This window comes from Hyla sarda, chromosome 4, assembly GCF_029499605.1.
Source record: "Hyla sarda isolate aHylSar1 chromosome 4, aHylSar1.hap1, whole genome shotgun sequence".
NCBI lineage: Eukaryota > Metazoa > Chordata > Amphibia > Anura > Hylidae > Hyla > Hyla sarda.
In genome coordinates this window covers 184,005,898-184,033,753 of record NC_079192.1, presented here as the reverse complement: position 1 = coordinate 184,033,753, position 27,856 = coordinate 184,005,898, and the positions used below count along the sequence as shown (strand labels likewise).

Sequence of the window (27,856 nt, the reverse complement as noted above, 5' to 3'; positions counted from 1 at the left end):
CATAAACTTCATACATAGGACTCATTTTTTCTTTGTACGAACACTGGAATTTACATCATATTCGATTTGTCCTCACTATTTATTTTTACTGTTTCCTCTATCTTTTCTCTCGTGTCATACCCTGTCATTCTACCTTGTTTTCTCTCCTGTTGTGGTTACTGCTCAGAATCTTTACACCTGCAGGGTATGTACAGCATGCCAGGAAAGGATTCAAGCACCTCAAACACCCAAAGGAGCAGGGAGAGTCTCACATTTTCTTTACCACCCTCATTAAATGCATGTTTAACTCTCATTATACTATATGTAACTGACTCCCCATGTGTCGTACATATCAACTCATTGCTGTCATTGTTACATGATTATAATGCATAATTACATATTTCTTGTATAATGTTATAATTCATATAGGAGCAGTACAGACAATAAATATGTGCCTATACATATAGAAGTTTTTGAGAAAATAGAGCTCACATAGATAATCAGAGGCCGTAGAAGCAAAAATGGGCAACATTTTTATCAGCTATTGATGGAGAAAATGTTTTCTGCACCAAAATGAGTGCAAAGAAAGAATAAAGAATGCTTTGCAAAGGTATTCATAGCCTTTGATTTTTTTTTTTTCACCGTATAGTCTTTTGTTTGTGTTAGGGCACTGTGTTGCAGAAATCATATGCATTGCTTTCTGTAACAAAAAATTACACCTGGCATACTGATTACTCGCCTGGTATATTTTTAGTGCACTTGTTCAGTTCTACAGTGTTCATCCTGGATTTCCTTGCTCCATAACCATTAGCAGACGGAGTGGACACTATAGGCCAATTGTAACACCCTACTACTGAGTGTGCACCCGCTGTGCCACCTACCGGTTTGGCCTTGGGACAAGTATCCCCCAGGATTCAGTAGCTAGACGTCAGAAATCAGGAGTGTGCACTGGCTGTATAAGAGGAGGCTTGTGCACATGTGCGCATGTCGCATTTAGGAAGCCCCTATGGTGCCAGAACATCAAAAAAAAAAAAACACATGGTAGAGCTCGGCGGTATCACAAAAAATGTGTATCACAGTATTTTTGTGAATTATGGCAGTTTCACTGTATTGAACGGTATTTACCCCCCCCCCCCCCTCCTTTAATGTGACCCGTGGCCGCTGCTTCTCTCCTCCGAAGCCCTGCTGCGTCCGGTGATAGGCTGACGGCTCTGTGACATTCCCATCCCCAGGAAGCAGCAAGAGCAGCGGAGGGACCGTAGGAAGGTGAGTTAAAGTTTATTTTGTTTATATCTGAAGCCCGGGCACAGGATAGTACAGTACAGTGCAGCGGCTGATAATTATTTGTGGGAAGGGGGGAGGGAAGAGAAGCAACGCTCGCGGGTCACACATGATTAGTCCCCCGATGTTGGGGACAGTGCAGCGCTGGGCTGATAAACCGGGGGGAGAGAAGCAGAACAGCGCCCGCGGGTCACATATGATTAGTTGCCCGATGTGGGAGCTGCGACTGATAATTCATTAATTCGAGGGGGGCTCAACCGGTATTGCGGTATAGGAAAAATTCATATCTTGCAGGAAAAAAATTTCAGTATTCGGTATGAACCAGTATACCGCCCAGCAGGACCACATGGCATACTATTTTGGAAACTACACCCCTCAAAGGAACGTAACAAGCAATACATTGAGCCTTAACACCCCACAGGTGTTTGATAAATGTTCATTAAAGTGGGATGTGAAAGAGGGGGCGTGGCTTGGCGGTTGAGATGAGCGGTCGCATGGAGTAAGTGCTCCCGCTCAGGACCTGCAATTTCATTATCCTGGACTGAATCCTGGAGACTTTGACCCCACGAACCCGACTGAGGACCCGTACTATGCCTCCTCAACCGGATCAAGCTAAACAAAAAGACCGCACGGCGGTCGAGAAGCTCAGAGATTATGCCCGTGCTGAAAAACAAGATGGCGCTGGACAGGCTGGAGCGCGCTCTGCAGCAGTAGGGGTGAAGGGACTGCCGCCTGATCTCCCAGACTCTCCTGAACCGACTCTGCGGGAGGTTAGTGACACCCTTCTCATGGCCATACAGACCTGTAGGACATCTCTTACCGGCAAATTGGAGGAGGTAAGGGTGGACGTAGGCCTCCTGCGTCAGGACATGCAGACTCTCCGTGAGCGGGTCACAGAGACGGAGTCTCTCACCCGTATCTCAACACTGGAGGATTCTGTGCAGCCCTTGCCCTCCTCCCTTCGGGAGGTGCAGGAGCAATTGGAGGGCGCCCGGCAGAAAAATTATGATTTAGAGAACCGGCTGCGCCGGAATAACATCAGGGTGATTGGCCTACCTGAGCGGGCGGAGGGCCAGAACCCTGGGGCCTTTATTGAAACCTGGATTAAGGAACTCTTCCCGGACGCTCAGTTTTCAGCGGCCTATGCTGTGGAGAGGGCACATAGAGTTCCTGCTAGGCCGCCGGTTCCTGGGGCACCCCCGCGCCCGCTATTGGCGCGCTTTCTCAACTGTAACGACAGAGACATGATTCTCCGTTCTGCTAGACGACTCCCTGAGATCAAGGTGCACAATGCTAAGGTATCCATTTTCTCTGATTTCTCATCTGACCTGCAGCGCAAGAGGGCCTCCTTCACATCGGTGAAGGCTCGGCTGAGGGAGCGTGGTGTGCCCTATTCTATGGCTTACCCTGCACGCCTCCGGGTGGTAGACGGAGATCGAGCCATCTTTTTCTCCTCCCCGGGTGAGGCGGACGACTGGCTGCGCGGGAGGCGCTGATCCGGGCCCTCCCGTTATGGACTTGTGACCTGCTATCTTGCACTCGGACTGGGATGGCTCTGAGGGCCCTTTTCTTCTATTTCTTCTCCCTCCTCATGAATGGCTGCAGCTCAGGACCTCTAGGCCACGGAACAGGTACTGTGCCCCTTTCCCATACCTGGATGCCCCCTTCCCAACTGGTCCCCTGGACTACCACCTTTTCCCCCAGGCCCTGATGATATGTTCCACCCCCCCCCCCCCCTCCTGATCCATGGGACTGGTCTTTGTGGCAGACCTATGTTACTATCTGACCGCCTGATTGTACCGTGGACTATGCTCTGGGCACCATGTCGGACGCTCTGCTGCGCCTTTGCTAGGTTCCAGCTCCCTGACACTCTGGCATGTCCGCTCAGGGGCATGCAGTGAATTTTGTCCATGACTACCTTTATAACCCATACCGTGGATAATATCAGGATGTCGGTGCCGAAATGTTTTTGTTTTTATTTTTCTGTGTCTTATCTCCCTGGACTCTCCACCCTACGCAATATACAAGTCCCCTCTGATAGCTGCTGGTCGGGATGTACCCTGGCATATTTGCTCTCACCTACACCGTCCCCCCCTTCTTCCTTCCCCCCCCCCCTTCTCCCTCCCCCCCCCCCTCTTCCCTTCCCCCTTTTTCCCCCCCCCCTCCTCCCTCCCTTTTCCCAACACCTCCCTTCCTTTTATTGGGCTCTCCTACCCCTTTCCCAATCCATGTCCGCCTTTCCCTTCCTTTTCTCTTCCTTTCCTTCCTTCCCCCCCTCTCCCCCCGCATATGTGCAATTTGACTTGTATATATTCTTGTGCCCTTCCCCGAGCGGGATTTCATGCTACTTTATCTTTTATTCGTCTGCTTTCTCCCAATGGCCTCTGGCTCCTCTTCTCCTTTCCCCCCTTTTTTTTTTTAGGCCTTCCCAGCTGCCCTTGCCCTTCCTCCCTTAGCCATTCTTCATTCTAAATCTCTCCCTCGTCTCTCTTATCTTCATCTCTGATACTTGGACTTTTTCCTTTCTCTAAGGGCTCCCTCCTGGTCTGCCCTCGCCTTACATTCTCTTCTGTCCCTACCTCTGGGTTACTATCTATGCATATATTGTATAGGTCAATTTCTCTATTTTTGCATATGTAAGCAGGTTCTCCCCACTAGATGGAGCTGTTGCTCTTCTGATGCCTGATTGGCTTCAAGTATACATTGTTCTATGTTTTCTTTGGTTAACTGGTTATATAATTGTTAGGGGGATGTTGCTTTGTATATATACTCTACCTCAGATGCTATCTGGTGAATGTGTTCGGCCATTGATTGCTTATCTGTCATGTGTCAGCAGACCCGTGCGTCCTTGTCTTATCTTGTCTGGTGTGTGGCTGTTGTATGTGTATGCCCGTGCAATGCTCTACTATGGCGAGTCTTAGAGTGATGTCATGGAACGTTAGGGGTGTGCGTACACCGCGCAAGCGTGCCCTGATATTTGCACATATTAGAAGACACCGCCCTCATATAGTTACTCTTCAGGAGACCCATTTAACGCCTGATAGAGCCCACCTTTTGTCTAGGCCTTGGGTCCAATGGTCTCATCATTCCTTCCATTCGTCCTACTCTAGAGGGGTTTCAATATTGGTTAGTAGATTGGTGAGATGGGATCCAGTTGCGGTCCGTAGGGATCCTCAGGGTCGTTACATCTTTGTGCATGCTTACTTGAACAATGTCCCGTATGTGTTTCTTTTCATCTATAATCCTCCCCCTGCCTCTATGGAAATATTGCATAAGGCTGTCACTTTTGCTGCTGCATATCCCTCAGCACGGGTCCTCTGTATGGGCGATTTTAATATGGTGTTAGACCCCACACTGGACCGTCATAGCGCTAGAGGTACTGTCCTGGCTACTGGCGGGGATTCCCTTTCCTCATTTCTGGGGGAGGTGGGGTGGGTGGACATATTCCGTGAAAGGTTCCCACACACTAGGCAGTACTCATGTCACACATTGGGGCGTCATGCACTGTCCAGAATCGACCTGGCGTGTGGTAACTCGCTACTTATGTCTCAGGTCACCGCGATCTCCTACGAGCCGCGTGCTATATCTGACCATTCTCCCCTATTGCTTGATGTCTCCATGGTCGGTTCTGGCACACCGCGTAGATGGAAGATCCACCCCTTTTGGTTGGATCAGATTGGCCCTAATGATAGAATCCCTGATCAACTTCAAGTATTTCTTGAGGCTAATACCCCCGAGGGGTCCCCGGCACTGGTGTGGGAAACGTTGAAAGCCTATCTGAGGGGGTGCTTACGCTCTACTATTTCATTCATCAAGAGATCTACAGTTAGGAGGGAGGAGGAATTGGCTCAGAGTTGTGCACAATTGGAGGCTCGTTATGTGGCGGACCCGTCGGAGGCTAATGAGATCTTGTGGCTACGGGAGGGGCGACAATATATGTTGCACCTCCACGAAAAGGCCAATAGGAAATTATTCTTCACCAAACAGTTTTATTTTGAGCACGGGAACCAATCTAGTAAGTTACTGGCTCATATAGTCAGACAAAACTCCTCTGTTGCTCCTATTCTTAAACTCCGGGCCTCGGATGGGTCCGTCATGTTGGGTAATGATGAGCTGTTACAATGTTTCTCTACGTTTTATTCTACTTTATATACTTCGCAGGTGCAGTATAGTGTTGCTGAGTTGGCTGCCTACCTGGACGGCATTGATTTTCCTAAATTATCGGCTGAAGATAGGGACTTTTTAGATGCTCCTCTCACTTTATTGGAGCTGCAAGAAGCTTTGGCTGACATGGCCAGGGGTAAGTCTCCGGGCCCTGACGGCCTCCCTTTGGAGGTTTACTTGAAGTACAGTGACGTACTCCTGCCTCCTCTGCTAGCTATGTATGACAGAGCCTTTACTGATGGGGTCCTGCCTGATTCCTTATATGAGGTGACGATTGTTGTCCTCCTAAAGCCTGATAAAGACCCTATGGAGTGCGGTTCCTACAGGCCTATCTCCTTATTGAACCTTTATTATAAACTACTAACTAAAGCCCTGGCCAATAGACTGAATCGGGTTGTATTGTCGCTTGTGCATCATGACCAATCCGGCTTTATGCCAGGCAAATCTACTTCGGATAATATCCGTCGTGTCCAAACTGCCGTCCAGGTGGGTGGTGTTATGGGAGGGGACTGGGCCGTGGCGTCACTTGATGCAGCTAAGGCCTTTGACTCGATTGAGTGGGGATACCTCTTAGAAGTGCTTTGTAGGTTTGGCTTTGGTCACAACTTTAGGTCCTCGGTCTCCCTCCTCTACAGGTGTCCGCGGGCCCAGGTCCTGGTGAATGGTGTGTGTTCTCCCCTATTTCACCTAGGCCGTGGTACGCGTCAGGGGTGCCCCCTGTCCCCGCTTCTGTTTGCGGTGGCGGTGGAGCCCCTTGCTTTGCGTATACGTCAGGATCCTGGTTTCCGGGGCACGTCTGTGGGAGGTAGGGAGGACCGCATAGGCCTTTATGCCGATGACATGGTTCTCTTTGTGTCCGACCCCACTACAATGATCCCCTATGCGATCGACCTGATGGATCGTTTCGGATTTTTTTCGGGACTGTTCATTAATTGGTCCAAATCGGCGGTCATGCCTCTACTGCCTAGAGCGTGGCCCCCGACGTTGGGTGGTCTCCCGGTTGTCACTACATTTAAATATTTGGGGGTGTATATCAATAGGGATCCCATGCTGGATCTTGAGGTCAATGTTCTCTCCCTCCTGCCCTACATTAAATCTAAGTTTAGGATATGGGCCCAGCTGCCACTGTCCGTCTCTGGACGTATTAATCTTATCAAACTTATTATTCTCCCCAAATGCTTGTATACCCTAGCACATGCTTCTGTTCCTGTCCCTAAATCCTTTTTTGATTCTGTACATTCTCTTCTGTCTCCGTTTATTTGGGGACCTAGTAGACCTAAGATTAGTCTCACCACTCTCCAACGTCCCAAGCTGGAGGCGGGTATGTCCCTTCCTGATTTTTATTTGTATTACCTGGCAGGGCAGTTGAGATATATTAGACATTGGGTTCTGGGAGACTCCATGCCCGACTCTGAACAATGCCTGGATAGGTTCGTCCCCTCAGTGTCTCCCCGGATGCTTTTAGAAAGCCCTACTCTAGGGGGTCGTGCTTACCTACCTTCACATAAGCTGGCTGTAAAAGTATGGCGGGCCGCTAAATCAGTATATGGATATGCTGATATCCCGTCTGATACCCCTCTATGGCACAACCCCTTTCTCATCCATGTGGGTGAGACTCTAGACTCTGTTTTTTGGATGAATGCTGGTGTGCTCACTCTGGGCGATGTGTATAGGGATAATGTTTTGTGTTCCTTCGAGCAATTGCAATCAGAATATGATTTACCCCGACACTGCTTCTTTAAATACCTACAGCTCCGTCATGCATTGTCAACACAGTTCCCTGCTGGACGTGCACCCATATCGGCATTCCCTCTTATTGGTGTTTTAAAATCGCAGGGTCCTAGGGGACTGGTGTCCATCCTATATACGCACCTCATTCAGGCCAAGAACTCCCGTTCCCGGTTGCCGGCTATCCGACACTGGGAATCTCATATTCCCAATTTGACTAAAGATGATTGGGAGGAGATGCTTTCCTCACATATGGTGGTGTCTCCTTCTGCTAATAATAAACTGATTCAATTAAATATTATACATTATAGTTACATCACCCCCGTTCGTTTGCATAGAATGGGTCGTTCTGACTCGGACGCCTGCCATCGATGTGGTGCGGCTAAAGCTGATTTCTGGCATCTTATCTGGGCTTGCCCTGATATAAGATCCTTCTGGCAGGATGTCCTTGGTCTTCTTGCCACAATTATCCAACCTTCCCCGGGGTGTGACCCTCTGATTTGTTTATTTGGAGTTCTGGATGAGGAAGTGTGGCCACATTATGTGCGCACTTTACTGCGAGAATCCTTATTTTTTGCTAGGAAGGCGATTGCCCTCAAATGGATGGACCCCGGCCCGCCTTCCCTGTCTCAGTGGAAAGCTTTGGTTAATGCTATGATACCCTTCTCCCATCTTGTTTATAAGAATAGAAAATGCCCTGGTAAATTTCTTTCTGTGTGGGGTCCCTGGTGCTCCTCACCATTGACCCAATGTTCATACTCCGCATCCCCTGAGGGGACTTAAGGTCATGACTGCCCTTCCCTTTCTAGATGTGGTTGTATGTACCACTTTGATTTATGTGTGTTAGGATGTTGTGCTGGATGTGTGTGCTCCCTCCCCTCTGTGGACGCATGGGTCTGCTTTAACATTAACATTAGAAACACTATGCTTGGCACTTGTGACTAGATGTGGCAATATCTGCTGAATTCTACACTACGGCCTCTATTCAATATTATTTTGCCGATTTTATATTACATACCATCCCCCTTTTCTTCTCTTTTCCTTTTTTTTTTTTTTTCGTTCACCTTGTTCACCCTCTTTTTGTGTTAAGGTTACTCAACTGGTTGTTCTTGGTTTCCCTCAGATTGTGCCCTCACTGCACTGATTAATGCCGGATCTTCATATGATATTATGTCGTTTACATCCTGCTTACTTGTATATGTTCTCAGTGCCTTTCTTTTAATTGTGTACTCCGCTTTATACCATTTTGCTCTGTGAGGCGATTTGTCTGATGTTTGTTTAATCTTCAATAAAACGTATTTAAAAAAAAAAGTGGGATGTGAAAAGGAAAAATTTGATTTTTTACACTAAAATACTGGGGTTACCCCAAATTTTTCATTTTCACAAGTGGTAACAGGAGAAAATGTCACCGTAAATATGTAAATACATTTCTTTGGAGTAAGGACATACCTCATATCTGGAAGTAAACTGCTCTGCGGGTGCACACCAGGTCTCAGAAGAGCAGGAACGCTGTCAGGGGCCTTGAGCATCTATACAGTTGCCTATGGAGCCAGAACAGCAGGACCCCCCTCAAGGAGTGTTACATGGGGTACACTAAGTTACTAAAGTGGGGTACAGTGGGACATAAAATGATAAAACAGGTTATGTTCCCAGAATGATGACCCAGAGCATAGCCAAAACAAAAAAACTTGCCCACCCCAAACCCTATGCTCTGAATCATAATTCTGGGAATGTGATGTGTGTGGCCGTCCCTAACCTGATGTCTCAATATAAAAAAGTCCCCCGATGATAATTACTTAGTGACCCATTTTTGGAGAAAATACCCCCAGAGGTCTTATCAGGCTTTTTATTAAAAACATTTTTTGATGAAACATTTTTTGAGCAACTTAGTGTTTTATGGGGTTAAAACTTGGAATGTACTCTGGACTTGGTACATTGGGGTCAAATTATGGGAACTTAAAATGAAAAGGGAAAATGTTGTACTGCATGGAAGTGTGATACTCCCTGTAGCAGTTTTTAATGCAGAGGCCCGGATGATTGGGGCAAGTGTCACATTGAGTGGTGGTGTCCTTCCGAATCCCCCTCTTGTGACACACACTGTATTTTTTCTTGGATCGTTCCTTCTTTCCAGTGTGGGGGACTTCACCTTGAAAGTGTTTGCCTGGGTCGATCCTGGCACCTATAACTTCAGTTCCTTCGCCAAAGATCTGGGCCTTTAGGACTTCTTCTTGGAACTGGAGGTATGTCCCTGTGTTACCATCTGCTGGGACAGTACAAAAGAGTTGTACATGGCAACCTGTACCAAGTAGAACGCAACTTTTATGTACCATACCAGTGTTTTGCGCATGGCGTTGTATGGCTTGAGGATTTGATCAGAGAGATCAACTCCCCCCCATATACCGATTGTAGTCCAGAATACAATCAGGCTTGAGGACCGTTGTTGTGATACCTCGCACAGTGGCAGGTGAGCTGCCATTACCATGAACAAGATATGTGAACAGAGGGATGCTGGTATAAAAGTTATCCACGTAAAGGTGGTAACCCTTATCCAGCAATGGGTGTATAAGGTCCCAAACAATTTTCCCGCTAACACCCAGAGTGGGGGGGACATACTGGGGGTTCAATACAGGAATCTCGTCCCTCATATACGCTAAACTTGTTAGTGTACTCTCCCAAAGTTTGTAGAGTTTCACGCCATACCGTGCCCGCTTCGAGGGAATATACTGGCGGAAGATGAGTCTCCCCTTAAAACTAATAAGAGACTCCTCTACCGAGAGCTCCCTGAGCGGTACGTAGGCCTCCAAAAATTTGGCCCCAAAGTGATCGATGACTGGCCTCACTTTGTAAAGCCAGTCATAGGCGGGATCACTTAAGGGGGGACATGCCGCATTATCAGTGTAATGGAGGCATTTCTGAATGGGCCTCGAACCGCTTCCGTGTCATGACCATACTGTAAAATGGGGTCTGGTAGAGGACGTCCCTGCTCCAGTACTGTCTGACTCTGGGTTTTTTGACCAGGCCCATATGCAGCACGAGGCCCCAAAATGTCCTCATTTCGGCTGCATCAATGACATACCATTCATTGGATCTAGCCAAAAACTAATCAGGGTGGTGGGCAATGTTGGGTGTACAAGTTCGTTTGCTCCACCATTAGATTGACAAAGCTGTCACTGAAATAATAACTAAAATAATCTATTTACGTGTATCCGGCCGTGTCAATCCAGATACCTGAGTCGCCAACAAACTCAGGAATCAGTGGCTGATATCCCTCTGGGGGTCTCTAGAGAGGTTCACTGGAAGGGGGCTCCGGTACACTTGTCTGGGGGGGTCAGACTCCTATTACGAGCGGCATGGACGCTCGTACTAGTGTCGGCAACTGGGTCACTTTAATGGGGGGTGCCTGGCCTCGCCTGGCAGCGTCTCCACCGCCGTATAGGGGACTCCTCTACAGTGCTAGATTATGAGGAGGACGAGGAAGAACACAGAAAAGTCATGATGGGGAGGGGATTTGTGTGTGTGTGTGTGTGTGTTTGGTGTGAACTTTATTTATAACTGTGTGTGATTAGAAATCACACCGTTATAAAAAAGAAAAACGCTGCGACCAAAGAAGTATGTGTGCGGGGGGGGGGGGGGGGGGCGGGCTAAATGCAGCACCCTGAACCCTTAATAGGGCCTGGGTCACACTGAAAAAACTGCGGTGGACCCTTGAGGACCTATTAGGGGATCACTTTTTTTTTTTTTAACCTCCTACCTGTCCCTGCATACAAACTCACCTTGCACTACAGATACTTCTTCAGCCCTGAGGGGCTCAGATCTTCACAGTGGGGGGTCCCTGGCTCTTTCTCTTAGCTCTGCCCCCTGAATGAACTCTGTGGGTGAGCAGAGCTGAGAGAGGGGGACATTAACCCCTCCTCTGCTGGCTGCTATTGGTCGGACTGATCGTCCGGCCAATAGCAGCGCTCCTGGGGGGGTGACTGGATCACCACCTCCCCCTAGCTACAGGAGGTGATTGACGGTGTATACTACACTGCTGATCACCATCTAACCCTGGGTCATCGGGTCACACGTGACCCGTATGACCGAAATCGCTGGTGTGAATTCATTGTCACGGGATGCCTGCTGAGTGAGGGACCGAAGTTCCCATGGGCGTACGCCCTGGGTCCTGTCGGGGCATACAGGAGATGGCGGGGGTCCCAGCGGTCATTTCGTCTGCGATCTGACACTTATCCCCTATTCTTAGAATAGAGGATACCTTTTTATTGAGACTTAACTGAACTTATCCCCTTATCCACAGGAGCCGGTCCATTCAAAATAAGAGCTAAGGCACCGTTCTGGAGAATGCAGGTGAGGGGACCCTGTGGATAGGGAAAGAGTTAATTTAAGTTAGAAGACCTCTTTAAGTGCATTTTAGCAAACTCCAAGTGGGCTTTCATGTGCCTTTTTGAATGACTTCTTTATAGTTACTCAGCAATATTTGGTGGAGTACTGCAGAAAGAGTTTTATTTGAAAGATATGTAATATCTGAACTCTGGAGCTTTTTCAGAGTAACTATATTGAGTTCTTTGTCATCTCACTTATCAGGGCCTTTCTCTGTCAATTGCTCAGTTTAGTCAGACAGCTTTAGAAAAAGTTCAGGTGCTCCCATATTCCTTCAATTGAGGACTGGTAGAGATCACTGTGTTTTTCCAGTATTATAATGCTTCAGGACATATTTACCTTGACAAAATATCCATTTAAAATAAAGCTGCAACAAAATGTGGAAAAGTGAAGGGCTCTGAATATTTTCTGAATTCACTGTACTATTGTGTACTATTGTAATATTTTTTGTTTTAATGTTCATTTAGACAGGGGTGGCATTCAGTCAGTTCTCTCTTATTCTGTGTGCAAAATAACAGCGGGGATGGGAACTGCTGATTCAGTTTTCCTTTTGAAATGCATTTAGTGTGATTACATTATTTCGCTGCCTGCATCCTGCTATTTCCTATGTGCAAGGATATAGCAGGCCAGAGCAGGGACAGGTGAGCATCTTATACTGCTGTATTTAGAGGGAAACTGTTCCATTCACTTGTATACATTGTGCTCCCTCAATTTAACTCTACAAAGTGTATTACAAAAAAGGGGCACAATATATTTAAAATAGGAGGGATGTAGTGTATTAACATGGAAGAGGCACAGCATATTACTATGGGGAGGGTACAGTTTAATAAAATGAAATAAGGGAAAACAATGTGTATTATAATTCATTTCGGGCAGAGAAAAGTGTTGGGAAGGTTAGATTTTTGTGGTTCTGATGTATCACTCTCCTTTTGAGAGACGTTTAAAAATCGATGAAAGATATATCAGTTTAATTACATTTATTTTAGCCAGGCCTGGTGTGTATTATAATTAATTTCAAAAGAGTTCACAAGAGTTTGGCACTGCTCCTCCTTCATAGTATAGCAGTTCACACTCCCACAAATCACAGCTGTGTATATCCATGGTGCTCAGCTCTCAATTGATATAGATGCATAAAACAGACGAACAGCTTCCCTTTTGCATTAATACCATTATTTATATTAGGACATGACAGCCAAATGCAATGCAGAGACATGTCTTACGATCAGAAGGCATACAATGGTTCAACAGATCCATAGCATGGTATGCAAAACGATCATAACCCTGTTTCTGCTCTGCATTTGGCTGTGATGTACTCCAATTGAATAAAAATGTCTTGGATTTTACAAGTGAGTACCACTCGCCTGTTTTTTCCTCTGGATTGTATTATAATTATCAGAGTACACAATTTGTGTTATAATGAATTTCAAGGGGAACAGTGCATAGTAGTAGTAATGTAAGGGGCTCAGTGTATGGCAGTATTATATTTAGAGAGTGCAGTGTGTGGTACTGTGAAGAGCTTGTCTTAGTATAGAGGATAAACATCTGCTGTAAAAAGTGAGGTGCCAGTGATATCTAGTGGTCAGACTCTGAAGAGGCCAAACTGGAAGAGATCATGGCAGTTGGACCAGATATATTGGAAAAACTACACAATGAATGTACAGGAAAGGCAAGAGATGACACCAGCACCTATATTTTAATTCACCTTGAAGTACAAAGGAGTCCTACACACATAGCAGAGAGAGAAACAACAATTTGTGGTGCTTGTCCATTAAAAAATAAGGCCAAAAATAGGTACAATGTAGAAGGAAAAAGTAGTGTCACTCACCATCTAGTAGATAAATTCTTTCTTAACTTTATTAAATGTCTATTGTAAAAATAAACTCTGACACAGGAGAAGCCACAAGAAAGCTCTGAGGAGCATTGGGCATTTATTATAGTTATAATAGATTTTATCTACGTACTATCCGGTGAATGCCACTATTTTTTCCTTCTAAATTGTATCTACACACTGGCTTTGTGTATTCTCCCAGTGTCATATCATTGCTGTGTTTACTTGTAATGCAACACTTATGGAAGAAACAACAACTACAATAATGAATACGGAATCTGTCAATACAGAATCTGTCATGGCAAGTAGGGAATGTGTTCAAAATTTGAAACCCACCTCTGCATTTAGGAACTGACATGTATTTATGTAAACCAAAATTTGTTGAGAAGTTGATCAGGGTTCTTTCTCTACACTTACTTTAGTAACTCATTATATTGTTGTTTAATAATCCACTGAGATTCTCCCTCCTCCTGGCAAGCATTTGAAGTGCACTGAATGTTTTTAAGACACTAGTCTGCTTGAACTGCATGCAGTACATATGTTTTGTCTCTACTGCTTTGCATGGTGGGTATGGATTACCGTAAGCAGCTAGCTTTTGTGAAATTTCACACCATATTCTATAGAAGATGTTCCTGTCCTAAATTGCATGTTTACATAATGTTTATAGACAGTACAACTATATTTAATACAGAAAGAAATAGAATGTCCAGCGCTTGACTCAGAGAGCAGTAACTTTTAATTAGAATCCACAGGAAAACATACAGGAACACAAATGCGTGTGACGCGTTTCGGCTTGTTGTCACCAAGCCTTAGTCATACACTCAGTGTATGACTAAGGCTTGGTGACAACAAGCCGAAACACGTCACACGCATTTGTGTTCCTGTATGTTTTCCTGTGGATTCTAATTAAAAGTTACTGCTCTCTGAGTCAAGCGCTGGACATTCTATTTCTTTCTGCATCTTACTTGGGCGTAGTCCACGCCAGTTCGTGCGCTAGCAGCTGAAGGTGAGCTGGTACACACTTACATTATATTTAATACAATACAGTATTTTGTTTGTGTGTTAGACCACATTCAGATTTGGGACAATTTTAGGGTGGATTTTGCACTGGAAATGTGCAACAAGCAGAATACAACATGTGAAAGGGATTTTCCAATGGGGGATTTAGAGGATTCTGTAGATTTCTATAGGTAGTCTTTCAATATGCCCAAAGCTGAAATGTCAAGGAGCCTGTGCTGAGCCGTAGGAGGCATGCCATCCACCATGCCATCTTATTGGCATACAAGGCTCAGTGATGGAGGCCAAGCTCTATATGTCAATTATTTATGACAGAAAGAGGTGGGAGACGGAGGAGGTGTGCTTTCCTATGCTCAGCACAAACTTCTTGACACTTGAGCCCTGAGTATGATATAAAGCTGACAGATTTCCTTTAACCTGCAGCATTCTTATTATGTTGCTGGTTTGCCTATATTGTATTTATTAGGGATGCACCGAAAGGCCGAAACCGAAAATTTAGGCTGTGCTTGGCCAAAAAGTGAAACCCCACCCACTTTTTTTTATATAGGTTTTATAAAATTGTATTATCAGAATTTTTTTGTTAAATAAACTTGTGAATTTTAATTAAATACATTTGTGAAATTAAAAACTATATGCTTATAATAATAAAATAAATATCACGCCCTGTATTCTAAACTGGCCCTGGCCCCGTATTAAACTATGGGCCAATGTGGGAAAAATGCATCAGGCATTACGTACTGGCCCTGTTTCAGATGTATAGATCCTGGGTGAGATGTGGTGATCCTTCTGGTACTTGGCACCAACTGCGCTTCTTCTGCCGGATTTTCCTAAGCAAATTCCAAGCCAGGCCCCACTTTAACGTTTTAAAGGGGTACTCTGCCACCTAGACATCTTATCCCCTATCCAAAGGATAGGGGATAAGATGTCAGATAGCGGGGGTCCCGCCGCTGGGGACCCCCGGGATCTACCATGCAGCACCCACCTTTAGCGGCTTCCGGAACTGCTGGAGGTCCTCATGATGAGTCCATTTCGACCACGAGGACGGAGCATAGTGACGTCACGGCTCCGCCCCCGTGTGACATCACGCTCCGTCCCCTCAATGCAAGTCTATTGGAGGGGCGTGACAGCTGTCAAACCCTCTCCCATAGGCTTGCTTTGAGGGGGCGGAGCGTGACGTCACTATGCTCCGTCCCCGTGATCGCCAGTAATCAGACCCGGAGCGAACACGCTCCGGGGACTGATTCTAGCGGGGTGCGGCGTGGAAGATCATGGGGGTCCCCAATGGCGGGACCCCCTCGATCAGGCATCTTATCCCCTATCCTTTGGATAGGGGATAAGATGTCTTAGCGCCAGAGTACCCCTTTAAGGACACAGCCCATTTTGGCCTTGGGACACAGGAAAATAAAAATTTAGCTTTTTCGCTTTTTCCTGCTCACCTGCTAAAGAGCCATTCCTTTTTTATTTTTCCCCCTACAGACCCACATGAGGGGTTGTTTTTTTCGTGCCCAATTGTACTTTGTAATGACACCGTTAATTTTACCTTAAAATGTATGGTGACACCAAAAAAAGTATTATTTGTGAGGGAAAATTGAAGAGAAAACCACAAATTTTGCTATATTTTTTTTTGTTTTGTTTTTGCGCAGTGTACCTTTATGGTTAAAATAATTGGTTGTCTTTATTCTGTAGGTCAATGTGATTAAAATGATACCATATTTAAATAGTTTTTCTAATATTACTCTACTTTTATAAAAAGTCAAACTTTATTGAACAAAATTTGTATATTTAAAATTGTCCTCTTCTGACCCCTATAACTTTATTTTTCCGTATACGGACATGTATGAGGGCTCATTTTTTGCGCTTGATCAATGATGCCAACGCAGCTCCTGCACTCACGTCATAGCCATGGCGGGACTCAGAGTGTACAGGTACGTCCTGGTGTGCTAAGTTCCAGGTGCCCAGGTCATACCTTTACGCCCTGTGTCCCCTAGGAGTTAAGCCACGCCCCCCGAAATTATCGGTGGAAAATTTCCTTAGCCGAAAATGCCAAAAGATACATTTCCGGACGTTCATTTTCGGTGGCTGATATTTTGGTGCTTCCCTTATTTTTACTCTTCTTTTAGATGGGTTGTATGTTGTAAATTAATGGTGGTAAAGTCTGTATGTAAAGTGCAGGTTACGGTATTATTTTTCATGGCAGAATCTACAAATATTATTCTTTAAATGTAAAAAAACATTATTCATACTGTTCCTCCTATTTTTTTAGCCACATATATTAAACCATATCTGGGTATGGATATGAATAGCACTTATAGTAATATGAAGCACATGGTATTTTACTCCTTGTGTCACTAATGAGATCTGTAATATCTTGCTAGTGGGGAATTGAGGAAGTCCTAGGACTGTCATGTCCTGCTTGTCCATGTTGGTGACATTTCTACTTCTTTCTGCCTTTTCATGGATATTACATAATATACCTTTCATATCTACACTAAAGGAACAATTGCACACACAAGGTTGTGAATAAATAATTTAGAAATGTAATATAACTATATTCGATTGCCTTGGTTTATTTGAATTTTAATAGTTAAATTGAATTCTTCTCCATGATTTAAAAAATTGATTTCAGTACCTTCTACTTCCACAGTAATCCTGATACCCTAGTCATTGATCAGTTGACTATTGCTGATACCAGATGTGCAAATGAAATACACTCTTGTAATGCCAATACTGAAGATGAATCACAGGAACAGAAGTTGGGTTCACCTTGCACAAATTCACAGGGCCTTTGCAAAGAGAAGAGGTAAGTGCAAAATTTGTAGAAAAACACATTTTTATTTAAAAACGAAATTTACATTTTTTTAAGAACAAGGTGTCTTTCATAAGTTTACACTAAAGAGAATCTGTCACCAGATACAGAAGCATGCAGCAGTGACAGATTTTTATTCCAACGCATTAGTGGAATAAATAGGATTATGTTACTCAAGGGGGTGCTGTTCTCTCCATTGCTTTCTGTCTATACTGCACAAAGGCAAAAGGCTGTCAATCAGCATCTCGTGGACAACAGTGCCACTCTGTAGGCCACAGCCAATAACCAGTGCATAACCCTATGAACCTTTTTTTTATTGTGCAGAAGAGGTATACTACAATAAAACCATGTAAATTTAGTATTACCGTCATAACAGCCCATAGATTATAGTGAACGTATAAATTTAACCCATGGGGAAGACAGTAAAAACTAGACCAAAATAACAATGGCAAAATTGCTCCATCTCTATAAAAAAAAAAAAAAAAAAGATTTAAACACAAAACATTAATGAAAAATGGTAATTCTGTATATGTATATGCAAAAGCATATAAATAATTGGAAGTTTACTGATGCAACATTTTACATTCTACACACCTTTTTCAAGCACTGTAGACTAGATCTGTTGGCAGTTTTGCACTTGGGAATTCTTCAGGCCCACTGATAATTCATATTCTTCTGTTACCACACTCGTGAATCACTCCAAACATTTTGTTGCGTTTTGCTTTTGGCTCGAAGGGGTTACATTAAATACACTAAAGATAAATGACGGGCAGTTTCTGGAGACATAGGAAATTGAAGGAAATCTCCAATCACTGGCAGCAGCTGTGATTGGCTAAGTAGGCATTTCCTGTGTGTTTAGAGGTCACCAGGAAGTGAAGAACACCTAAGCCCTGGTAAGTGTCAGAATGGTAGCTGTGGGGAATAATGTGACTGGTGAGTAATGCTTTTTGGATTATTTTCCCTACTTTGCCGGTTTTCAAAATAGAATTATCCTGCCAAACACTCCCTTTTATCCATCTCTGCCCTCATGCTTTCTTCAGTCAGTGTGCTCTAGATTAATGTACTACAAAAACAGTGCTTGCTTTTTAGGTTATTAAACAATATGCTTAAGGTTGCTAAATTTTCATTTTCTTACAGTCATGAGGATCTTACCCTGAATTCTGAAGCTACATTAAATGGGCCTGCATGACAGAACTTCAGCTCCAATCTACATCGGGTGTGAGGCAGGACCTCGTATTCCCAGGGACCTTTGTGAAGAAACAGTAACATCTAGTTTGTTTTGAGAACCTTATGCCAATTAATTGAGCACTGCAGGAAAATAGCAAAACTATTGGATATACAGCAAGCTGAACTGAGACTTGGAAATACAATTCTGGGTGTGTTGGTTCAGACCCTTGAAAGAAATACTGCCTCCTGCCTCTGCAGCTTCTTCCATATCCTTCTGTCATCATACCTGTTGTTGAAAGCTGTACAAGGCAGCTCGGAAATAAGCATGATTGAAGTAGTGTTTCCTTGTCTGCAATCTTAGGAGAAACTTCATTATTTTAGCAATAATCCTCCAAATATTAGTGCAAATTTGTCTATCTGCTTGCTTGCAGATGTGATCATTTTCAGCAGTGAACAGCAGAACAGATCACAAGCTGGTCTAGTGTGGCAAAACACTGGACATAAACTGGTACAGACGGGTTAGTCTTTTGTTTCCATGCACTTTACCTTCTGATCCTTTCAAACCACCTTTTGATTTTGAAAAAGGACAGATTTTAAGAATAACTTTATGAAAGTCTAACTTCTTTGCTAAAATATGACCTCTGAAAGGTAAATCTGCAGTTTATACCAATACAGATCCTACAGTTTCCACAATTACAACAGCTATCACTCTCACCTGTTGCAGCAAAACATCTTTAACCTCTCTCTGCCAGCACAATTTACTTCTAGTATCCTAACCGCTTTCCATGTCCAGTATACTCTGAATATGTTCCCCAAGAAAAAACGGCAAATGGGAATGGCTTTGTTGTTTTAGAATAGTAGAACTTGATCTACAAACCCACTTTATTTCCAGCTCCTTTACACCCAAAAATATTATGCTATTGTATTATAGTGAAATCTGTTTAAGACGACTGACAAAAATTGCAGTAAGATGCGGTCTTCTAGAGGTATGACCCTCTCAAAAATGATGGCCAATATAATATACTTAGTATATGATGGAACTGAAAAGCTGTCAAAGCAAATCTAGTTATAACAATTTGGTCATCTAGAGAGTAATCACAGTACTTCTCCTAAAATCTCATTTCCCTTTCACAAACCCTTCACATATGACCGTGTCACATATACAAACCAAGCTTATTCTTGATTCCCACATTTCAGGAACATTCTTAAAGGGGTACTCCAGTGGAAAACAATTCATTGTAAAATCCACTGGTGCCAGAAAGTTAAACAGATTTGTAAATTACTTCTATTTAAAAATCTTAATCCTTCCAGTACTTATCAGCTGCTATATGCTCCAGAAGAAGTCATTTTCTTTTTTAATTTCTTTTCTGTCTGACTACAGTGCTCTCTGCTGACACCTCTTGTCCATGTCAGGAACTGTCCAGAGCAGGAACAAATCCCCATAGGAAACCTATCCTGCTCTGGACAGTTCCTGACATGGACAGAGGTATCAGCAGAGAGCACTGTGGTCAGACTGAAAAGAAATCCAAAAAGAAAATAACTTACTATGGAACATACAGCAGCTGATAAGTAATGGAAGGATTAAGATTTCTAAATAGAAGTCATTTATCAATCTGTTAAACTTGAGGGCGCCAGTTGATTTAAAAAAAAAAAAAAAAGTTTTCCACCGGAAATGTAGAAAGAAAATAAAATTGCCCATACTTAGAGTATTTTAAACAGGATTTTTAAACAGCGAGAGCAATCTTTTTTTTGGCAAATTATGTGACATTGTAAACCTTTTATCCTTATGTTTTTTGGCTTACGTTGTTATTTTAAATTATTGTCTTTTAATTTGTGATGATTTTAGAAGCACAATTGGTATATTAGAATACTGCATTGTCCATAAGTTTTATTTTTTGTTTCCATGCTTCTTAAATTTTATTTGGCTATTTTTAGGAATGTCACAGAAAAATGTGTGCCATAGTATTGTCTTGAGACCTGTCATTGTTGACTTTTATATGATATACGGTTACATTTCAACAACTTGTTGTTGTGTTCCTTTTTTTTTTTTTTTCATGTGTATGGTAAGTTGCATTAGATCTGTATGCAAGTTCAGCTATTGAAAATTTCGTTTTAGGTTATTATTTTTACTGTAAGAAATATGAGGGGAGATAGCAAAAACGGATGCGGTATTCGCTACAACTGTGTAAAAGTGAATCTTTTGGTTGTTCCACGCTACCCTGTCTAAAAGCAGAATAAGATGGGGGTAATGATAGCTGTGTGGGCAGGGGAGCAAGTCCTGGCCACATTAAGCTATTTCATTTCTGGGGAAAAATGGAATATATGTAAGAGCTTACCGTCTATTCTATGCTGGTTTACCATAGCAGACCATAGTATCTCATTTATCTTTGCTCTTTGTTTATTCTTTCAAGGCCGTATTAGCATTTTTAAAAGTATCATAGAGCCAGCAAGAATATGCTGCCACGATTTGGAGTTCATTGTAGGGTTTTTCGAATAGGTGAGTTTTAGTTATTTCTCTTTTTTAAAGGGGAAACCCAGACTGATAATTGATACACCCAATAAATATATCTGGATTACTACAACCATGAAAAGCTAAAGTGATTAAGTGTTGCCATATCCTCAGGAATCGTCCATGGCTGCTGTTGTTTTACCTTTCTTTTTTTTTGTTAATAACATGTTGTACCTGTTTATTTTTTTCTTCAATTTAACATCTAAACATGAGAGGTCAATAAATAGAGCTTTGTTTTTAGAAATTATTCCCATTGTTTGTTTTAAAAAGTAGCTTTCCAGAGATTAAAGGGATTATATGAGATTAGTAAAAAATAAAATTAAAATAAATGCTTTTTTTTAATTCATTAATACTACCATTGTAGTACTGCTTACTAGACATATTCACTTGAATTCTGCAGTTCTAGACACAGGTGGAATAGTTCATGGCACCACAATAGTAACATTATACAAGGCACAGATGGGCACCACTGAAATGTAAAAAAGGGGAGGGGGGATTCAAAAGAGAAATGATGATAATTATAATCACATGCACACCACCAATTATTACAAAATATATCAAATTGTATTAGGTACATTGAGAAAAAAGACGTTACAAACCATTAAAAAAATAAATATATATATATATATATATGTATCAGAGTAGAGAATACAATAAACTCCCAAGACAAAAAACAAAGTGCTATGTGAAAAATCTATCTGTGAATACGGTAAGCATAAAGTGCCCAGTGCCTAGGATCTAATGCTGTATATGCCAAATAAAGCAGGCTGAAAAATGCCCTAGCTGTGTGAGTTATAGAGTGAAAACATCTGAAAACCTTCACAAAGTGAGCCAATGAAAATGAGTGATGTATCAGTGTCTAGGCTGGGACGCCATAATCCACCTATAGGGAAACAACCCTGTGGGTGGAGGATGGCCTCCCAGCTTAAACCCTGACACTTCTGAGGAACCCCGCATCTAATGGTTATGGAACATGTGGGGTTATTTTCCTGTGGGTGGAGGATGGGGATTTTGGACCCTCCCTTATTATTGTGAAGACCCTCAGGGGTGAGTGTAGTAGGTAATTATTGTATCCTCCACTCTCATATGTATATCGTTATAAGTCTGTTTTTTTCTCTATTTACCTAAAAGTTTTTTCATATATTTTGCAATGATTGGTGGTGTGCAAGGAAGTGTAATTGTCAGCTATTCTCTTTAAAATCCCCCCTCCCATTTTACATTTTAGCGGTCTCTTTTGAATTCGATAGAGGGAATTAGTCTTTTTTTTTCAATCTATAAATGGAGTAAGAAATAACAACACGGGGTACGTCCCTAGTGAGGACCGTTATGAGGGTAAAATAGCATTAAAAAAACTATAGGGTCCTTACTCCTAGGTGTTGTGCTCAGGGCACAACACCTAAAGTAGCATCTGGAGAGAAAAGATGCGGGAAGACTGCCACGAGGAATCCCCAGTAGGGAAATGATACGAGCAAGTAGAAAGTGGTTCCCCTAAATGAAGGCGCTTCTCCCAGTAGATGTGTGGTTAATATTTTATTATATTGCAACGCGTTTCGATCCCGAACTGGGATCTTCATCAGACATACAGTACATGAGAAATGAACAAGTTTTATATATGACATGATGACCACTTCCAGATAACCAGAAAAAAAGCTGTGTGCAAAATGCAGGTAAACGTGCAGGTAGCAAAATAATATGCAAGTTAAAATAATCAATATAAAAACCCAAAATGTTAAAAGACAATCATATATATTAAAAACTGTATGGATCAATGAGATATGTAATACCTGTAGGTGGCAGTGTTGCATAGGAGTTCATATAAAGTGGTACGTGCGTAAGAAGAAAAATGTAGTAATTTTTAGTGGCTGTATTAGTCCAGTGATGCGGATGCAAATCAAAAAATGTTGCAGTATCTTGTAATACCTTTTTTATTGGACTAACATAATTTTATAGAGAAGCTTTCGGGATTCCTCCCTTTATCAAGTCCAAAGCAAATCTAAGCTCACAAGCCAAGGACACAGGTTACATCTCACAAATATGCAGGGGTTAAAGGGGTTCTCCACTGCCCTGCCTTCCGGAGCTCCGCTCGCAGTGTCCGGAAGTTTATTACTCCGAACGCTGTGTGCGGTCTTCCGTGTTCGAGGCAGCCCCTTCGTGATGTCACGCCCACCCCCTCAACGAAAGTCTATGGGAAGGGGGTGTGACAGCGGTTTCGTTGAGGGGGCGGGTGTGACGTCACAAGGGGGTGGCCTCGAACACGAAATCCCGCACACAGCGTTCGGTGTAATAAACTTCCGGACGCTGCGAGCGGAGCTCCGGAAGGCAGGGCAGTGGAGAACCCCTTTAAGACAATAGATGTGGAGAATTCACACGAAGATGGGCCATAAATTGTCCTGCTATAGGAACATAGACTAAATAGATAAATAGTTTTTTCTATTACATTCTGTTACAAACTCAGGAGTTATAAATGTAACAGAAAAAACTGCTCATGTTGCACAGAAATTACTCATGGACAGACAAGTATAACCTCCAAGAAAACTGGCGAAAACCAGGCTTGATTGTCAATCTGACTATGTAGTTTATGTTTTACCAATGTACATGTCTCCTTCAGTATGTTGGTCATACTACTCAGTCTCTACACAGTAGACTCAATAAACACTGCTATAATGTCTGAAATAAATTCCAGCTACATAAAGTCTCTAGACACTGTGCACAAGTTCACCCTGATATTGAACATCCCATTAAAATCACACCCCTCGAAAGCATTCCCAAAGATGTTTCAAACAGATTTTAACAGCTTAAACGCAAGGAGGTATATTGGATATACCCTATGGGAACTCTCGTTCCGGATGGCCTTAATGAACTTTTAGAAGTTATTCTGTAGTGAAATACACAGTTCAGTTCATATTTTTATCCTCTTCTATATAATTCTATTTTTAATCCATTACGAGAATACAACAGGTCTTATATACCAGTATACACCTTCTCACTTATACTATTTGTCTATACCATCATCATTGTCTATAATATCATATCAACTATTGATTCAATTATCTCAGTATTTTTTCCTGGGGTATTTCCATCCTATTACCACATCAGTTGTACACCATTGTTAACATTACTCACCATCTGTGTTCTCATTGCTCAGCATATATGTCCATGGGCGGATCCAAATTTACACCCCTGCTGGTCATATTCCAAAACCCGGCATACTATGCAGCTATACAGCGATCCAGTGACTGTATGGGTTTTTCTTCTTCCGCACGTACCACTTTATATGAACTCCTATGCAACACTGCCACCTACTGGTGGAATTTTGAACTGGCTTTGTAGTTCAGGTTTTAGTTGTCTCATTGATCCATACAGTTTTTAATATATATGATTGTCTTTAACATTTTGGGTTCTTATTGGCAGTCTTGTTATATTGATTATTTTAACTTGCATATTTTTTATATTCTTTATTATTTCATTGCAATCGGCATTTTTTGCTACCTGCACGTTTACCTACATTTTGCACACAGCTTTTTTCCGGTGATCCGGAAGTGGTCATCATGTCATGTATACAACTTGTTCATTTCTCATGTACTGTATGTCTGATGAAGATCCCAGTTCGGGATCAAAGCGTGTTGTAATATAATAAAATATTAACCACACATCTACTGGGAGAAGTGCCTTCAATCAGAGGAACCACTTTCTACATGCTCGTATCATTTCTTTTCAATCTGACACAGCCCTTGTAAAATATAAAGAAAAAAGTTTCTGGCTGTATCGATGCTCAGTTGGGCACAACCACCGTATGCATCACACATAATCTCACACATAATGGCCCTGATTTACTAAGAGTGGAGTGTTGTTTTCTTTGTGGGTTTTCCCACGGTATTTACTAATGTTTCCCTACATTTTACACTTTTCCCTACATTTTGCATTTTTTACACATGATCTGAGTTGTGGGGTTTTCCAGAGCTCAAATCCACCACATTTTCTGTGGAAACCTTAGTAAATGTGTTGGGATTTTTCTAAAATGTCGGGTAAAAACCCTTTTTGGTGACCACGCCCCCTTTTCCCGATGGCTACACCCCTTTTTTCGGGCTTTCTCAGTAAAATATAGAGTAAGGCTGGGTTCCCATTACGTTTTCCCCCATACGGGAGTGCATACGGCAGGGGAGAGCTAAAACCTTGCGCTCCCGTATGCCTTCGTATGCGCTCCCGTATGTAATTCATTTCAATGAGCCGATCGCAGTGAAACGTTTGGTCCGGTCGGCTCATTTTTGCCCCGTATGCGCTTTTACAACCGGACCTAATACCGTGGTCGACCACGGTTTTAGGTGCGGGGAAAAAGCCGACTGGACTGAACGTTTCACTGCGGTCGGCTCATTGAAATGAATTACATACGGGAGCGCATAGAAAGGCATATGGGAGCGCAAGGTTTTAGCTCTCCCCTGCCTTATGCACTCCCGTATGGGGGAAAACGTAATGGGAACCCAGACTTAGTCGGGTTTTTTTTTTCCAATTCTGGTGCAGACAAAACAGGTCAGGTTTACAAAAGTAAATCAGGGCCAATGTATTCAATTTAATCTGTCAGCTTCCTGACTGTATCATGCTTAGAGCTCTAGTGGAAAGGAAGTGGCTAGGGCAACACCCAAGCCACTTGGAACACGAATTATTAATTTTAAAGAGAATATTTTCAGGTTTTATTTGTGGTGAGTTTTAGGGTCTATTCACGTGTACAGTATTCTGCGCAGATTTGATGTGCATGATTTAAAGCTGTATTCAGTCATTCAGTTTACACTTAACCCCTTAAGGACGCAGCCATTTGGGCCTTAAGGACGCAGACTAGTGATGAGCGAACTTACAGTAAATTCGATTTGTCACGAAGTTCATGGCTCGGCAGTTGATTACTTTTCCTGCAAAAATTAGTTCAGCTTTCCGGTGCTCCGGTGGGCTGGAAAAGGTGGATACAGTCCTAGGAGACTCTTTCCTAGGAATGTATCCACCTTTTCCAGCCCACCGGAGCACCTGAAGGCTGAACTAATTTACGCAGGAAAAGTCATCAACTGCCGAGCCGAGAAGTTCGTGACTAATCGAATTTACTGTAACTCTTTTAGATTTTCATCCACAGACTAGTATGAGGGCTTGTTTTTTGCGCGAACAGTTGTCCTTTGTACTGCTATCACTCACTTTACCATAAAATGTATGGCGCAACCAAAAAAATACTATTTGTGTGGGGAAATTAAAAAGAAAACCAAAATTTTGCTAATTTTGGAAGGTTTCGTTTTCACGCCGTACAATTTACGATAAAAATTACGTGTTATTTATTCTTTGGGTCAATACAATTAAAATGATACTCATGAAAACATACTTTTCTATTACTGTTGCGCTTAAAAAAAAATCACAAACTTTTTAACCAAATTAGTACATTTAAAATCCCCCTATTTTGAAGACCCATAACTTTTTCATTTTTCCGTATAAGCGGTAGTAAGAGGGCTCATTTTTTGCGCCATGATCTGTACTTTTTATTGATACCATATTTGCTGATATAAAACTTTTAATTTTTTATAAAAATTTTTGGGAATAAAATGTTATAAAAAAGCAGCTATTTTGTACTTTTTTTTTTTACGTTCACGCCGTTCTCCGTACGGTATCATTTACATTTTATTTTAATAGTTCTGATATTTACGCATGCGGCGATACCAAATATGTATATAAAATATTTTTTTTAACACTTTTCGCGGATGAAATAGGGAAAATGGGACAATTTACGTTTTTATTGGGGGAGGGGGTTTTTCAAATTTTTTTTTACTTTTTTTACTTTTATTTTTGCACTTTAATAGTCCCCATAGGGGACTATTTATAGCAATCATTCGATTGCTAATACTGTTCAGTGCTATGTATAGGACATAGCACTGATCAGGGTTATTGGTCATCTGCTGCTCTGGTCTGCAGGAAGGCGGATCAGAGCAGAAGACTCCCGGAAGGCAGCGGAGGCAGGTGAGGGGACCTCTGTCTGCCGTTCTGGATGATCGGATCGCCGCGGCATCGCTGCGGGCGATGGGATCATCCATTTAAGTGACTGCGATGCTGAAGATGCCGTGATCTGTATTGATCACGGCATCTGAGGGGTCGTGGGTGTCCGCCATTACCGGCGGGTCCCTGGCTGCGATCAACAGCCGGGACCTGCCACGCATGATCCGGGCATCGCTGCGATGCCCGCGGTTATGCTTAGGACGTAAATGTATTGTTGTTATACAGTTGATATTTAAAAAAAAAAGTTTTTTCCGGGATAACCCCTTTAACCCCTTAACGACGAAGGACGTAAATATACGTCCCGGTGAGGTGGTACTTAACGCACCAGAACGTACATTTACGTCCTTCGTCGTTAAGGGGTTAAAGGGGTTATCCGGGAAAAAAAACTTTTTTTTTTTTTAAATATCAACTGGCTCCAGAAAGTTAAACAGATTTGTAAATTACTTCTATTAAAAAATCTTAATCCTTTAGTACTTATGAGCTTCTGAAGTTGAGTTGTTATTTTCTAAGTGCTCTCTGATGACACGTGTCTCGGGAACCGCCCAGTTTAGAAGCAAATCCCCATAGCAAACCTCTTCTAAACTGGGCGGTTCCCGAGACACGTGTCATCAGAGAGCACTTAGAAAATAACAACTCAACTTCAGAAGCTCCTAAGTACTGAAAGGATTAAGATTTTTTTTGTAGAAGTAATTTACAAATCTGTTTAACTTTCTGGAGCCAATTGATATTTAAAAAAAATAGTTTTTTCCTGGATAACCCCTTTAAATCTGCAGCAGAAAATCCTCTGCATCAAATCTGCGCAGAATACTGTACATGTGAATAGACCATTAAACTGCATTTTCTCACAGAGATTGTCACGTACTCAGCCATATTAGTGTGGGAATTAAAGCATTATTTTAGAGCATTAAAGCAGACCAAACAGCAGCTCAAGTGGTAAAAATAAGACAGATAGGGCCTTTTATTAGGATTCTAGATTTTT

The 27,856-nt window shown here is 42.6% G+C and overlaps 1 protein-coding gene across 5 annotated transcripts in view; it reads left to right on the top strand.

Moving 5' to 3' along the window:
• Window positions 1-27,856, top strand: part of PPP6R2 (protein phosphatase 6 regulatory subunit 2) — a 298,731-nt gene that overhangs the window by 189,927 nt on the left and 80,948 nt on the right. For 2 of the 5 annotated variants that reach the window (XM_056573055.1, XM_056573054.1), the window contains exons 23-25: window positions 17,019-17,174; window positions 18,318-18,995; window positions 20,759-20,844. In XM_056573055.1, the coding sequence (XP_056429030.1) occupies window positions 17,019-17,174; window positions 18,318-18,369 (208 nt within the window). In that variant the 3' untranslated portion in view covers window positions 18,370-18,995; window positions 20,759-20,844. Of the gene's footprint in view, window positions 1-166; window positions 185-17,018; window positions 17,179-18,317; window positions 18,996-20,758; window positions 20,845-27,856 lie in introns of those variants that run through there. The other 3 variants (XM_056573058.1, XM_056573056.1, XM_056573053.1) reach the window with 2 other exon arrangements.